Below are 16,117 nucleotides of genomic sequence, written 5' to 3' on the forward strand. Positions count from 1 at the left end.
ATTTCTTGCTCGGAGTGTGAAAGAAAACTCATTTTGAGAGGCCTCCAAAGATAAATATTGTATGCACAATACAAAAAATACAAAGACTTGGTGAATAGGGTAACATTTTGAACTAGCAGATCTCACCATTAAACTATCCCAGTTGATTTCTAATATTAAGACAATCATGTTTTCTTATACTTTAGGTTTAAATATGCAAAAAGGGCAACCTAATTAAATATGCACTCATTTGCATACACATCAAGAGCAGACATTTTAACTAAAATGAACACATAAATGTTTATTTTGGAAGTTTTCTCTCCCCTAGTCCAAATAGACATGTTATATGAGCCCAACATCTAAATCTAAATCTTAATTTAAGGTTTTTCCAAAGTTTCTTTACTTTTAATAGGATCGTCAAAGTCATTGTGATCGGTATCTTTCCACATGAGTACCCTGTTCCTGAGATTAAAAACAGAAAAAGAAAAATCCTTATCACAATAATACAGCCAGGACATCATCCGTGTAATGGGATGATGACATTGGTGATTCGCTTCTGCAGCAACTTTATCAATCACATTAGCTTCATTATATACTGCAGTGAGTGCAGTAAAGCAGGAGACGGAGTCATATTCGGAGAAAAAAGTGCCGCATACTGCAACAGGGATCTTTTTTTTCCCTTTGTAAGTCACTTTCTATAAATCTAAACTGTGCATTAACATGATATCCAAGCTGAGGGGGTTGGGTGAAGTGCTGTCTCTTGTTTCTGAATGTGGGATTCACTTTTACAGTCACAGCTAGAAGAATATATTTCAAATCCCTGGTTTTATTCGTGATGTGGAACATTATTTTCTGTGTGTGCAGTCAGAGATAAGGTTCAGATTGCAGTGTGAAAGAGAGAAGACAGAAATCATAGGTCGTGTCAGCCTTTCACAAGGCTTTTTATCTCATAGACACACACACCACAGCACACTTTCACGCATCTATTCACATTCTTGTATGTGCATTAAATTGTCAACTCTGTGACCCTGGTGTCCGAGACTCGAATGCCAATAGGGTGCGACAGACCGAGCTGTGAACATTACAAAATAAATTGTCTGGTCTTTTGTACTCTGTAGACATGCATCATATGTTTAATTCTCTGGCTGCCTTTCGATCGAAGTTTCGAGGGATCGAAGTTTAAAAAGGACGCAGAGGCAGGGGGACAGCAGGAGTGAAGGGGAGATTGGGGGTTGGGGGAGAGAGAGAGGAAAGGGACGATGAAGGTAATGAAGCACAGCAATAAAGAGGGCAAAAGGAAGAAAGAGACAGACAGAGAGATGGAAGGGAGGGCTATGCAAAGGCACAGAGACGGAGGGGGAAGCATCGTGAAGGGGAACACAGAAAGAAGGCGGTTGCATGCTTGAGAGAAACAGAGGAGGCAGGAAAAAATGTGCTGAGAGGGCGAATAGGAGCCGATAAAGTTTTTAACTGATTGCTCATTAATGAGAGAGGGAGGGCTGGAGGAGGGAGAGAGAAGAAGAATCCCTCCTCCTCCTCCTCTTCCTCCTCCTCCTCCTCTGGGATGCTGCTGCTGCTAAACTGTACTTAGACCAGCATTTAGGGGTGACTGGACATATATTCTCAATTGGCAAAGGGTGTCTTTATGAAGATTTATTAGAGGGATTTTGGCAAACACTCCCATGTGAAATGATTGACGCTGAAATAATGCAAACACTTTATGGATGATTGAATTTGGCTAATTGGTGTCTTGGCAGGGCTGTACTCAAACCTTCAGCACTGAGGCTATTAATTTGGCTTTCAACTTTTTTTCACTAAGCACAGTATGAGCAGGCAGGGCAGTTCGCTATTGGAGCATTTCACAATGCATTTCAATGGCCTACTGAGCTCCTTTTGTCTGCAAGACTGCCGGGGCTGCTGCCTAACACAGCTGAGCGATGCAATACGGCACGGGTAATAAATCTGAGATACTCTCCTCCTGCGGTGACATCCACCTGCTTTCTGTCGACAGCTCACGCAGAGCCGTTTGTTCAGAGGGGAAGCAAACCGAGTCATACAAAACAGAGGGGCATGCTGCAGCGAGCAGGAGGGTGGGATACAGAAAGCGTGTTGGTTATCAAGGGGCCACTGCAATGTGTGGCTGCAGTTGTCGCACAGATTCGCACCTACATCCACGGACACGTGAAGCAGCACAACCACGAACCCACTCACACATTAAGTGGTATCGTGAGGACCCTGCTGCAGACCTAATGCAGTAACCACGCGTTCTCCTCAAGCACTCTCTCTCTCTGCTGTTCTGTATCTCCGCTGCTTGTGCAGTGCTGTCAGTTCTTTGTTGTGTTTGCTCATGTGGAAAAAAATAAGAGAGGGGAGAATATAAAAGGAGGGAATAATAGTTGATATAATGTGGTGTATTTTATTGGTTTAATCTATTCAGAAATTTCAAAGGACTAGGGAAATCTGAAAGGAAACTGCAGTATTTTCTTAGTTAACTGGCTTATTTCTAGTCAGTCAGCTTTTCCTACTTTAAAAAGTGAAGAAGAGGGCATTGCAGGCAGGTTGCCAGGTTTTTCACAGACAATCAAAATCCTCTAGACTTGCATATCTTTGCAAAATAGGACGGGGTGAAAAAAAACCAGCACAGAGAACCACACATGCTGCCTGCAAACACACTGTATGAACCAACTGAGTCACTATGATGCTCCTATCTAAAAGGTGCGAGAAATCTGAATCAGAAGTGAAAATCTTCATTGATTGATTTTCATGACTGAATAAACTGAATAACAAACTGTCTATAAAGGACAACACAAGTTCATACTGTTTTACTTTTAGTTTATATTTCCAGGATGATTCTAAGTAACCACCTTTCTAGTTTAAAACATTGTTCTGGGGACTTTATTCTCTTGAGGAAGTTTGTATTATTACCTCATCAATATTGTAAATATTATCTGAGTTTAAATCTCTTTTACAAAACTACATACTGCCCCTTTAATATTTCAGATCACCAATCTTACACTGTAAACTTCAATTTTAGCTACAATTCAGCTACAAAATGTACTTTGTTTTGCTTTAGAGGTGTTATTTTTTAATGAAAAGGTCCAGTGTGTCGTATTTAGTGGCATAAGGTTGTAGACTGCAACCAACTGATCACCACTCATCCGAGCCAGAGTTTAGTTTGTCCGTTCAGGGGTACTGTAGAAACATGGCGTTACAACTAGTTGACTCTGACGTTTGCGTTAAAGTAGCTAATGCTAGCTAGCTAACGTTGCAAACGAGCTAACTTTAACATTGCCAACGAGCTAATGTTAACGTGGCTAACACTAGCTACCTGACATTAATGTTGCCAACACTAGCAAGTTACGTTAACGATGCTAACTCTAGCTACCTATTGTTAATGTTGCTAACACTAGCTAACATTAAAGTGGCTAATGCTAGCTAGCTTACATTAGGCCAGTACAGTATGCTGGGCACATACTGTAAAACTATTTTTTCCACTAACTGGCAACTACCAAGACTATCGGCTCACAGACCTTGTTAGAAGCTGTAAACAACATAAACAATCACTGTTTAAAAATCCTGCACCTTTCTACAAGCTCTGTACATGTATTACATTTAAAAATGATGCATCTACAGAAAAATGTTATAAATATGACCTTTAAGGAAGGCCGCACCTCCTTTCATGTGATAAATTAGCAGAATGAAACTGATCAACATTCAAGTCTGATCCTGTGCAAGACATCTCTCAGGACAGGTCTCTGGCCCAAAGATGTTAGCTCTCAAAATTCAGATGTTCCAACAGAATATCCCCCACCAACAACACTCAATAGCTATTAATTACCGGGTGCAGGCACTAGATGCAGGTCGATAAGGAACGGCTATTTCACTGCCTGTTGGGTAATTGTCTCCCAGATCTCATTAAAAGACGTTGGAGTTGGGGAGAGAAGAGGAGGGCAGTGCAGAGAGAGAGAGGAAGAAAGAAAACAGATGTGGGTACACAAAGGCAGAGCGGGAGAATGAGCGTAAAATCATCTTTATGGGATAAATCTCACTCTGCTTACTGAGAGCCTGGAGGGTAACTTCTCAACTCTCAACTCCCACCTGCTGGTTTTGTCTCAGGTTCAACACACACAAACACACAGAATCAACAAAAAAACTAACTTTGCATCAATAAATCGGTTTATTTAAAAGAATATGTTACAATTTATTACAGTAAGCGACATAACCAAACACTTTGTCTTAAATTTTACATTTCAACATGTCAAAGAATCTGCAGGTTGTCAATGTCCCTCCTTTTCCTAGCGTGGCTCTCTGAAAACCAAACCATGTCAGGTGAAAAAAACTGAACAACAGACGCTGAATTTAACATCGTATCTTACTGAAATAAATAACGTTAGTGACACTTAAAGAGAGAGGGGGGAGCGCACACTTGGAGGTGGGCAGATCAGACATTGTCAGACAATCGAACACGTCAGACATGGTCCAGTAAACAGACAAGAATCCTGGGAAATGCATTCGGCCTTTAGGGTTGCACATTCAGTCTCTCAATTCAAGGCTCGACACATTCAATTAAACCTTTACATACCCACCAAGGTCTTCTGAAGCTCATTCATCACCCAAAATGGCTTTTGTGAACAGCACCATCGTTATCACAAGCACTCTCAGTAAGAGATGTCAATCTATGACTCTTTACTTGCTTGTAGTTAACAAAAACATACTGTTGATATTCTCATTACGAGCTAATAAGGAATTTGCGCTGAGCGACAATTAAATATTATGATTTAATGATATTCATTGGCATCATACCCTGATCACGTGACTTTATCTTCTTTGCTTTGTGCATCAGTATATTATTATTATGTTACATTTGTTTTTGCATAAATAAGCCATATCATGACACACAGTATATTGATTTTAGATCATGATAATCAGCCGTATCACCCAGCACTTACACGAGAGCTCATCCTGTACAAGCTAGTAGCAACTGAACATGTAATATCATGTATATAATATATATTAAATGCAAGAAATAATGTCCTTCTATAGAGTTTTTAATGCTATAAAGCTACAAAGACTTAAAGGGGCACTGTGTTGTTTTGGAGAACACATTTAAACTTAGAATTTTATATTAATGAGGTAATAATACAAACTCAGAAATATTTATTTTCTCCGCAACTGAATAAACAAGCTGTTCTCAGAGGAAAATAAGGTCCCAAGAACACTGTTTGAAGCTAGAAAGGTGGCAGGGTCCGCCAAATATAAACAAAGTAAAACAGTATGAAACTGTGTTTGTCCTTTAACGTCAGTTTGCTTATTCAGTTTATTCAGTCATGAAAACAAAGAGGGTTTTTTTAGTTTGTTTAGGCATAAATAAAAAAAGTCGAATGATGAATGATCTCATCTGATTGAAAATTGTTCCCCAAAACTACGTAGTGCACCTTTAACGATTATGACAGTGACAACACAAATTTGCAAAAAGCAATGATTCATATCTAATATCAGCATTAAACGTGTCAAGGTTTAATGATGTAATCACCTGTAATGACATTATTTTATGTTTTAGTGTTCGTCCTCGCCATTACATCATCAGATAATTACTGTTTGTTATTACATTATTGTAGGAATGAGAACATTAACCGGGCTCATTTAGAAGGACATTAAATCACACTGTTTATTATTACTTTACACTGCAGAGTTGCTACAGAGGCTTTAGTGAATGTGCAGTTATCTTCATATCTATCACGTTGATGTAAGGTGCAAGCCGCCCTTTCTGGCTAAGAAATCCTCTTCCCACTTAACCTGAATCTGGAGTGCATGAGTGGTTTAACAGTACAGCAATGGACCCGCTACAGAGATAAATAGTGCTGCCGTTTGAATTACAGGCCTATTATAAATCCTGTGGGAGTTCTCAGAAACTAAGTAATCACTGTCGGCAAGAGAGCACTCAGGAAGAGAAGGACCCCTGCTGTCTCACAAGGGTAATGCACACTGAACATACTGAACTACACCTGTCTGATCAGTTCTCTACAATGGCCCCAAAACATTAGCATGGAGTGTTTACGTAATACTATAAATACACAAAGGTTTAATGCATGGCTCTGCACAATGCACTCCATTTGATGATGCAGTACATAATCATACTGTAGTCAGTCAGTAAAAGCTGAATGTAAACTAAGTGCGAGTATTATGCCCACTATCTGCTTCTTAGGTTACATTTCCCACATTTGGAGGTTGTTAATACTGTTGGATAAAGTGCAACATTAGTCTAAAGTTTAACGTGTTCCCGCTCGTGTGTCGTATCCTCGCAGCCGTGTGCTCTGGATGAAAAATGTGTCTAACAATCCTACAAAATGTCTCTATCCCTTCTCTCGTTTGCCACGTTACAATGTTAATAGATTTCTTTCATAAAAGTAAATTTTAGCGGCAAACATGATAATTTATGCATGTGGCATAATTCAGCCCTCACTTACATTCTGAGGACCTCGCACTGCTCGGCCTCTTGTCTTCTGGGGGCCCCCCTTTGCACGCATAGTAAACATGCACAAACATATTTGCACGCTAACAACTGGCCAAAAAACACAAAGAGGACACTGCTGTTCTGCTCGCTGAATCGAGAAGCTGAGTCTCTTCCTGTGATCAACCCTCAGTATCGCTGATAATGTGTTGCGTGTGTTCCCGTTTGTGAGCACTTACAGTTTTCACTTTCCCTTGTTGGTCCATTGATATTTCCTTATTCACTTCAGCTTTCTCTTCCCGGTATGACTGCTTCAGTGGAGGCTCACGTACTGGTCACATTCTAAGTCCCTGCCAGTAAGAAGAAGGCTTGCATGAATCCAGTCTATAGAGGCCTCATTTCTTTTTGACAGAGCTCTGCTTAATGCATGATTATAAAGCACTGGATTCAAGAGTTCTGGTTCATGTGTCTGTAGCTTTCTATGCGTTCGTTTATCCGATTTGTTCAGTTGCAGATGCTTCTTGGTTTGCATGTATTGGGGGAAGCTTCTCGGGTTGTAGCTGATGGGGTGTAAATGATGACCATGTGGTTGATAGCTGAGTGTTGCTGGGTCTGGGGCTGGAGGAGGGCCGAACTGAGCCGAGTCGATGACGACGGTGTCCAGTTAAGAGGTAACGATCTCCCTTCCTAGATGCCTCCATCCCTTCTGTGCCTCAGCAGCTGGAAAATATTCTGCAACAGAAATGGTAATCAAGACGAAGACACACAAACTCAGAAACAGAAGACAGACAAAGTCACAGAGGCTATTACTGGATCATAGACTGACAAGAGGCAGGCAAAGCCTTACCTTGCCACACATACCATCTTTACTGCAGTTCTTATTGTCCTTGTCAGTTGCCTCCTCTTCCACCTGTAGAAACACACACATCGCAGGTATGAGTAAAGGGCACAAACACATGACTTGTAATAGAGTAGGTTAGCCTGTAAGCAGATGCTCCTTACCTCCTTCCTCCACTTCAGCTCACAGAAGACTCTCTCGAAGCACTCATGCATGTAATTGAACTGAACATCAGCCACGTAAACATAAAGAGAGAAACATTACACATTTTCCTTTGAAGGAATAGTTAGAAAAAGAGTAGAATAAAAAAACGCTTTTTGGCTTTCTGTCAGAGACGGTTGATGAGATCGATACCACTCTCACGTCTGTACTGTAAATATGAGATTACAGCCAGCAGCCTAGCTTAGTTTAGCTTAGCACAAAGACTGGAAACAGCTAGCCTGGCTCTGTCAAATGGTTAGAAAATACACCTACCAGCACCTCTGAAGTTCAATAATTAACACATAATGTCGTGTTTGTTTAATTCATTTGCAGTTTTAGGGAGAATTATGTGCCAGACTATTTCTTGGCTGGGACATTTAACCTCCTGGAGTCTCTGCTCATCGCCAGGAAAATGCACAGAGCCAAGAAATAGTGTAGAAATAGCTTTTACATTACACCTTTTGTATAGATTAAACAAACACGACATAAAGTGTTAGTTAGTGAGCTTTACAAGTGCTGGTAGGTATATTTTGTCACCACTTGACAGAGCCAAGCAAGATCTGTTTCCATCTGTTCCCAGTCTTTGTGCTAAGCTAAGCTAAGCAGCCCAAGATAAGCTGGCTGCATGCATTAGCATCATATTCACTGTACACACATGAAAGTCTGTATTGACAGATGCAACCTTAAAACATTGCAATATTATTTAAAGGCCATATCATCCAGCCCTGTACTAATATACCATATATCCCGACAATTTTTTAAATTAAAAAGCTGTCAAGAATATTCCAGGTGACTAAGACACTCAGGAAACTGGTTATGTGAATATCTAAGTCATTATTCATGTTGATACATACATTATAATTTTTTCATGTTTCTCATGAGTTACAGTTCCAAAGTCCCGTAACGTTTCTATGTACAGTAAGCACATAACACACATTGTGTAATCATGTGCGTGTGATACTCACATAGGGTGTAAAAATCTTGACCCAGCGTGGTTTCTTCTCTCCCCGTGCATATTCAAAACAAAAGGCCATGCCCTCTTCATCCGTGTCCCACCGCTGCATCTCTCCCCAGTCAAACGCAATCACCTGGTTCTGGAAGAAGACGGAGGATTCAGTACGCTAACTCACTATACGTACAATCTAATGTTTAAACATACGGACACGCAGTAACAAACAGTTGCCCTTGCCTCAAGCGTCCCTTCCTCGGTGCAGGCGTGCAGCTTGAAATGGTGAATGCTGATGGCTGTGATGACGTGCCCTTTACGTCGGGAGTCACATGAACAGTGGGGGAATATGATCTCATTGTAGCCCTCGCAACCCCTCATCAAACTCAGATACTAAGAGAGAAAGAGACAAGATATTTATTAAAAAAAATACATATTACAATACCAAGTTTTGATGCAGGATGCACATTCTGATGTTTTACTTCATCTAAGCTTTATAGCCATAATGCCGAGTACAGTCGAACACTATAGTTGTTCTCTGCAGCCAAACTGATCTGAAAATAGGGTGTGAATAATTAGATTCTGTGGCAAGTTTAAACTCTCTAAAGTGAGGGTGATATATTTATGTTTTCAGACAGAGCTTACTTAGCACTAGCTTACTTCCCCCCTGCACATTTTCCCTGCAAGGATTTGTGTCTTTGACACTCCAGTCAAACCTACACACTCACTCAGTGAAAGGAGATTTAACAGGTGGAAGAGAGGGGGTGATATAAGACACACTGAACCACAGAGAGTAACTCTATCTCTCTCTGTCTGTGCAAGTTACACAGGAACAGTAGTAGAGTAGCTGTGTGGTGTCTGTCCACAAGTGAGACACTGACCATGGACATTTTCTTCTGCTCTGCCAGCTTCTGCAGCTGGTAGGACTTCTGCTCTGCTTTGATGAAGCCTTTCTTCACATCATCCAAGGCCTGCAAAGATAGGAGCCACTGTCAGAAAACAAACAAATAAGATACGTACACACACAACGGAGACAGACAGACAAATGCACATACCTGGTGAAAGAAGTAGTTGACAGCAAGCTGGTTGTCATTGAGCAGAATCTCCTCTTCAGTGGTGAAGAGCCACTTGCGCAGGGTGAGGCAGGTTCCTGGGATGGCTGAGGTATAGTTCTGTACATACAGTTTGTGGGGGAACTCGTTGGGGGCAAGCTTACGCACTGAGGAAGGAAGAGAGACCATAAAAGAGAAAAAAGAGAAAACAGGGAGTCAGGGAGGAAAGGAAGGAAGGAGAGAGTTAAATCATATTCCTATATGGTGAGTACTTTTCTTTCCTGACCTTCTCTACAATCGAGCAAAAATCTATTATCTTTCAGTGTGTTCAGCGGAGCATTTAGTGTCAAATATGTTCTATGCTCTGTTTGATGCTGGTAATGTGAAAAAAGGTATTGCAAACTAAAAAGGGCTGTGAAGAGACGCAAAAAATAAATAATCTATATGTGGATGCTGCCAAATGTGCAAAAATCTAAGATATTGGGGCTGCAGCAGTCGCAGCAACGGGCAGACATGTGAAACCGAGGAACAGAGTGAGCAAGAGGAGAGTGTAAATTGGTTGAAGGAAGGTGGGTGTGTGTGCCATGCCCGATGACAAAAAGAATGATGATTAATTAATTTGGTGCAGACCAACGATCGGACCATTTTCAATGTAGAATTAGATTAGATTTAGATTTTTCAATTTAGAATTAAATCGTGACACCCCCCAGAGGAAAATCTGTCTGAATGAGAGGGTGGCCAGACCTTTTTGACAGAGCAAATTAAACATACTCGCAGATTTGTCTGGTTCGCAGGCTACAACAATTCAGGATCTGAATTTATAATTGTGTTAATACCATTAAAATCATCTCTCCCTCTCTTCGTATGTCATCGTCATGTGAGAGAGAGATGGGGTAACGCTAGGTTAGTGATGACAACAATGCGCTGCACTTCCAGTACACAGCCACCGCTGTCATGCCCGGTAGCCTTTTCGGACTGAGGTACATTCACAACAGCTATTTTGCTTGTGTTTGTATTATGGTGGGATTTAACAGAGTTGTTTATGCATTTATTAGACTAAAAAAGCTAAGAAAGCTTGAGGAAGGAATGAACTAGCTGCTAACACATATCCTGGCTGGCCAGCTAGAACTCAGGGCAGTTGGAGGAATGGCTGGGCTACAGGGAGACAGTGGGATTTCTTTGGTTTGATACTTTTAAAATTTTGCTTGTTGGTTCCTTTGAACCATTGTTCAAACACATTAAAAATCCCTTTTGTTTTCACTGTGGCTTCTGTCTTTGTAGTGACAACAGAGCACACACTTCATGGAGAATAAACTCAGTGGTGCTGTGTGAAGTAAAGACTTACTACTGATATCATGTTAAAAAGGGATGGTTGATGAGGAATCAAAACAAAGATTAAAACACATTTTCAGTGCAGGAAAGGAGCATACACACAAAGTCAGAGCTTAATTACATGTTGCTACTAACCAAAGGTGTGGTTGATGACCTCAAACAGAGCAAAGTAGCTGGCTGTTACACTGTCCATCCCTAGTTTCATAACCACAGCCTGAAAGAGAGAGGAAGAGACAGAATGAGAGAGGGTGAGGAAATGGAAAACACTGGCAAGACGACTATCCTGAGGTCATGGTTATAATGGCTAACAGTTAGACCGGCCTGTGTATGTATTTACCTGGTAAACCTGGTCTGTCGTGGAGTTTTTGCGAACTCTGACAGTGAGCGTGGTTTTGTCGGGCATGGCTATTCTCAACTCCACATCCGACACACCGTTATAGTTCTAGGTCATGAGAAGGAGAGACAAGCTGTACGGTGAGTCACAAGACCACAGAGCACCGCAAGAAAACACACACACACACATGTAGCTATTTCTTTTTACCTCATCTGATTCAGACAGGAACTCCTGCATGATGTCACTTTCTCCAATTACCCGTACAGAGCACACTGCAGATGAGAAAACAATTTTATGAGGAGCCTTTTTTACATGTAGCATATTAAATAACAGTGGTTATACAACGACATAAACAGTGTAGCTATGGACTTTGGAGCGGACAGTATTTATCTTGGCCTATTAGTTAACTAACAAACCAAAGAGAGGATGAAACCAGTTTCTAAATTCTGGCTTTATAAAAGTTTTACAGAAGCCCGACACCTCCGGCTCTCTCTCCCTGACCTTTCTCCAGGTATTCTTCCAGGCCTCTGCGTCGTGCATCTAGCTGCTGCTCCGACAGGGAAAAAGGCCATTTCCCAGGCAGCTTGGGGAACGTAAAGTTGGCAAACTCCCTCTTCAGGTTTTGGTGTAGGATCACAAACTCGCGGTAACGCTTGGAGCACAGCTGCCTGCCTGCCATGTACACATTATAAACCTGGAAGAGAGCGCGCGGAAAAAGAGAATAATGATAATGGAATGACAGGAAGTTCAATTAATAGGTCTTCAAATTAAAATAATTTCGTGCCCAGAGTTCATGATAAGTTGCAGACACTGTGTATCAAAGTGATCTGTTTATAAATTCATTCTCCTCCTCTCACATTTACAGTGTGTATTCATCCACAAGTGCACCCACCACAAACTTTTCCTGGTTGAGCTCAGTGTGTTTGTAGCTCGGCACAGAGATGGGGACGGCCTGCTTGTCGGAGTAGTCATAGCAGGACTGGGCTGAAACGTCGTCTCCGGGATCCAGGCAGTCAGCCTCCTGCGGCGGTACGGACAGCACTGCCAGCACCAGTTCCCTCTCTCCGGCCCGGATCAGGTCCACCACCTGCTTGTGGGTCGCTCCCTCTACATTCACACCATTACTGTTGAAAACATGGAGGAAGACATGCAGATGTTAGGGAGGCGACACTATTAATAGTTCACTTTTACTCACTGTTTATTTATTATCTATTTAGCATTTTCATTTTATTTATTTTGTTTTTTAATACTTTCTTAGTTTGTTCTAAGGCACATTTTGAGGCTTGAGCTTATTCTGGACTAAATTACTTGAGAAGATTTTACATTTCCAAGAGCAAAAATAACCACAAAACAACATAAAACAATCAAATACAATAATACTACACACTGCAGCAAAGTGCCCCAAGGCAAACTAACAACAACCATAATGAAAAAATTGAGTTTCACAAAGGAAGCATTTATACAGGACTGTTGTATTCAGACACCTTTAATCCATCATCATTTTGCATTGTAAGCTTATCTCAAGGGCAAAGAGTGAAACATTAAATTATGAGATTCGCAGCCCAATGAATTTTAAGAAATTCTGAGATCCCTAAATAGTACATACATTCTGAGTGAAATGGCAGAAGATGGATGAGGTGTTAAAGATAAATGCGCTAAAATTTGGAAACAGCTCCTGTTTATGCATGGCAGAGTGACAGAGGCGTTGTCCTAAAAAGCACTCTGAGTTCACATCTTCCCCCTCTGGAATTGGACCTTTGGTTTATGTCATTAGCACAGCTGAGCATGAGCAACAGTGGGTGTGTGCCCTCTGGCAGGCATATGTCAGAGGCCTGACAGTGCTGATGACAGCGCTGTAGCAACCTGACCTATAGTTAACTTTACTCAAAACAGCCACAGCATCTCTTATAAAAGCTCTCAGCATCACCTCAACAGTCTGTGACTTTTAAAACAAATTTCAATGTTAGGGGTGCCAGAATGAGAGTCAGTCAAATTAAATTTCATTATTCAGTGCTTTGTGTTTAGTGCTACTGTAATGGGTTTTTCCAATTTAAACAGCAGCTTGCAAATATGTGAATGAATGCATGACTTGAACATTTTCCAAAGGCTGCCTCAAATGCCACTTGTTATTCATTTGCATAACCCAGTCAAAACCTTGGAAACAACTTAAATCACAATTTGTGTGGCATAAAGTGGTTAGTCAAAAATCTGCACTGATCTTTTAATACAGCGACTTCCTCTTAATATTTTGTTCAAATATATTTGTCTTCTCAGATACAACTTAATAATACAAGTCAACTTTTCCTACCATCCAACCCCAAAAATAAACTTTCATCTATAACTTTCAAGGGTATAACGACATGCAAAAGGTTTGTATATGCTTATCTTAATTTTACTACAATCTCACAAATTGACCAGAGAGGCTCAGAAATGTTTGTCATCTCCTAACGAGAACTACTGAGGCAGCCGATGTGCAATTAATGCAACTGGTAGTGTTCACAGGTGGGAAACCAGTCTGTAATGTCAGCCATTATGTCATCGCATGGCCTAAAATGACAGCTGACAACTAATAAATCAACGGCAAGAGATAACTTCACATGAATATGCAGGCGAGTAAAAGCAGGCCTTCTGAGGCAGTCCGCACATAGCAAAGCCCAAACTTGTGCTGATGAAAAGATGATTATGTAAGTGTAAGTAAACAAAGACTGATGGAGGGGACAAATAAAACCATCTTGCAGGTGTAGTGGGTGGAGGATCACGCGTCTTGCACAACACAAAATACAGACTAAGCATTTTGGCAGCGCTTTCCTTCTAGCAGTTTATGACTGTATAATAAGGACCTGATGTAGTGGCCTTTGCACTTGCACCGTCAGCAGTTCTGAACGTGATAAATAGTTTTTAAGTGACATTCTCCTGTGTGTCATATCTTCAGCCCTTGTGTCTTTATAATTCAAGGTTATAATACATGTGTTTATATCACTGGGGCAGAGTAAGAGTAAAGAGTTTTTTACTTTGTGCTGTTTGCACTCTTCATTACACAAATGCAGCAACATATACACATGCTAAGACTGCAACAATATACATTGTACAGCTTAACCAGAGAAGTGGCATTGCTCTAAGTGTTTAACATTATATATATCATCAAGAAGGAGGCTGAAAGGAGTTGCCTTGCACTAAAGATTATTCTGCATCAAAGGCTCAGAGCAGGAGTTGTTTGTAAATGTGCAAAGAAGTATTGATTGCATAGTGAATAGCAGAGTACCACTGCAGCTAATACATAGGCACTCCACTGTGTGTACACTTACTTATTGTGTACATACTGTGCCTTGACAGCAAGGCAAAAAGGCTCTGCACACCAAAGTCAAATCTACAGCTGACAACAACAATAACTACATACAGATCTACTCATATTTAGGCCTGACGTATCCCTTAATCCCACATTAGGCTAGTAAAGCCCTAGTAAATGCAACCCACACGGTGGCCGCTTAACTAGGGTAGCATGAACATGAGCACAAACGATACATCCAGCCGATAATCAGAGGATGATATTGACCAAAATATCTAATATGGAGACAAAATAAAAAGGCAAACACACATACATTCATGCACATGCTCGCACACAAACACACAGAAATAATGAGGTCAACAAACTGCCAGGTTACTGCAGGCCATCCATTACCAAAGCAGTGTGCAACAGCCAGCCAATGAGATACTGCACTTTAGAGAGCGAAGCCAATCAGAATTGAACTCAAGGCATCCCTCCCTTTCTGCATCACCTTACTCCACACAAACAGACACAGTGAAGCGCCAGTGCTGATGCTGAGCTGTGTGCTGCGTGTTCCTCTCCATAGCAACAGAGCCTAACATCAGCTAGCCATCTCCATGCATACTAACGTGGCAGTGAGGACAACCACCTCCAATCCGAAACGCAGCACACACATCAGTGCTCACTGATAGCGCCACCAAAGCAATGTGGGGTTCATTTCCCAGATTCAGAGATGATGATTTGCCTTGTTTTAGCCTTCAGGATCAATGTAAGCAAAGCAAGCTATACTAGATGCAGTGTGCAATGTCTGGTACACAGTGCATCTGCCATGACATGAATGTGTGCAAGGGGTGACTAGAGAATATTTGGCATGCTGTGGATGAGTGGAATAGGTTTCTGTGTGACGGGAATCCCTAATGATCACTGGATCTTGTCTCTGTGACACATACACAGACACTCCTTTCATTAGGATGAACTGCTACTCTGCCCTGCAAGACCAGTATGATGCATGCAAACACGGGCTCCACGGTGGCCGACACTGGTCCCGGTAAAGAGACAGTAAATGATGCTCACAGGTCCTGCTGTCCTTCATTTTGCACTGACAGCCATTCTCAGGTGACAGAATCACTTGTGTGTTGCTCAATATATGCATCGGTTAAGCTAAAACAGTAGCCACTTACACCTCGAGAATCCTGTCCCCCTTCGAGATACCGGCTCTGTCGGCGGCACCCCCCGGTAGGACAGCACTCACATGCTGCAGCGGAGCGTACAGTTCCCCGTTAATGCTGCGCAGTTGCCCTCCTTCGCTAACTTGTCCCCGAACATTGAACCCATAGCCCGAGTCGGACTTCACTATTCGGACTAGCCGTGGGCCTGAAGTAACGGTGGTTGCCGTCTGGCAGCTGCCGCCGGTGCCCGGTGTAACGTTACCGCTACCGGAGCCGTTACGAGAGGAAGGGTGAGGCAACGGAGGGACCGACGAACAAATTCCTTGCCCCTCGACGTCCGCCATTTCTCTACACTATTTGTATCATCCACTCCGAGTCAGCCGGCGATAAATATCCTACAAACATTAGCTGATAGTAGCAGGCTAATCAGCTTGGCTAGCTAACTGACCGAGATCACCGGAAAAAGCCGACAGCGGCCGACGACGCCCGAGTACGCCCCGGGATGCGTTCCATGTGGGTCACCTCACACTGCCTCCTCAGAGCGGGTAGG

At 41.9% G+C, this 16,117-nt stretch overlaps 1 protein-coding gene across 3 annotated transcripts; it reads right to left on the reverse strand.

Moving 5' to 3' along the window:
* Positions 1–4,133: 4,133 nt before the first annotated feature.
* snx27b (sorting nexin 27b) lies at positions 4,134–16,117 on the reverse strand. Of its 3 annotated transcripts, XR_014623030.1 has the most exons (14): positions 15,580–16,116; positions 12,026–12,257; positions 11,635–11,827; positions 11,341–11,405; positions 11,137–11,241; positions 10,935–11,013; positions 9,471–9,634; positions 9,297–9,386; positions 8,659–8,808; positions 8,435–8,563; positions 7,433–7,492; positions 7,292–7,340; positions 6,670–7,162; positions 4,134–4,287 (listed from the first exon to the last, which is right to left on the reverse strand). XR_014623030.1 is itself a non-coding variant. In XM_084358386.1 (13 exons), the coding sequence occupies exons 1-13, from the start codon at positions 15,909–15,911 to the stop codon at positions 7,118–7,120; spliced, it is 1,707 nt and encodes a 568-aa protein (XP_084214512.1). In that variant the 5' UTR covers positions 15,912–16,117; the 3' UTR covers positions 4,134–7,117. The 3 variants fall into 3 exon arrangements, 2 of the variants coding, with proteins under 2 accessions (XP_084214512.1, XP_084214511.1); XM_084358386.1 differs by having other exon boundaries at positions 4,134–7,162; positions 7,278–7,340; positions 15,580–16,117; XM_084358385.1 differs by having other exon boundaries at positions 4,134–7,162.

This window comes from Pagrus pagrus (genome assembly GCF_965226575.1).
Source record: "Pagrus pagrus genome assembly, chromosome: 7".
Lineage (NCBI taxonomy): Eukaryota > Metazoa > Chordata > Actinopteri > Spariformes > Sparidae > Pagrus > Pagrus pagrus.

Bases quoted from the DNA above. Each gene is read 5' to 3' on its own strand.
- snx27b (XM_084358385.1), bottom strand. From the start codon at position 15,911: ATGGCGGACGTCGAGGGGCAAGGAATTTGTTCGTCGGTCCCTCCGTTG. The intron at 12,258-15,579 runs GTAAGTGGCTAC...TGTTTTCAACAG, and splicing joins GGGGACAGGATTCTCGAGGT to TAATGGTGTGAATGTAGAGG. The intron at 11,406-11,634 runs GTCAGGGAGAGA...TCTCATCTGCAG, and splicing joins GGAAGAATACCTGGAGAAAG to TGTGCTCTGTACGGGTAATT.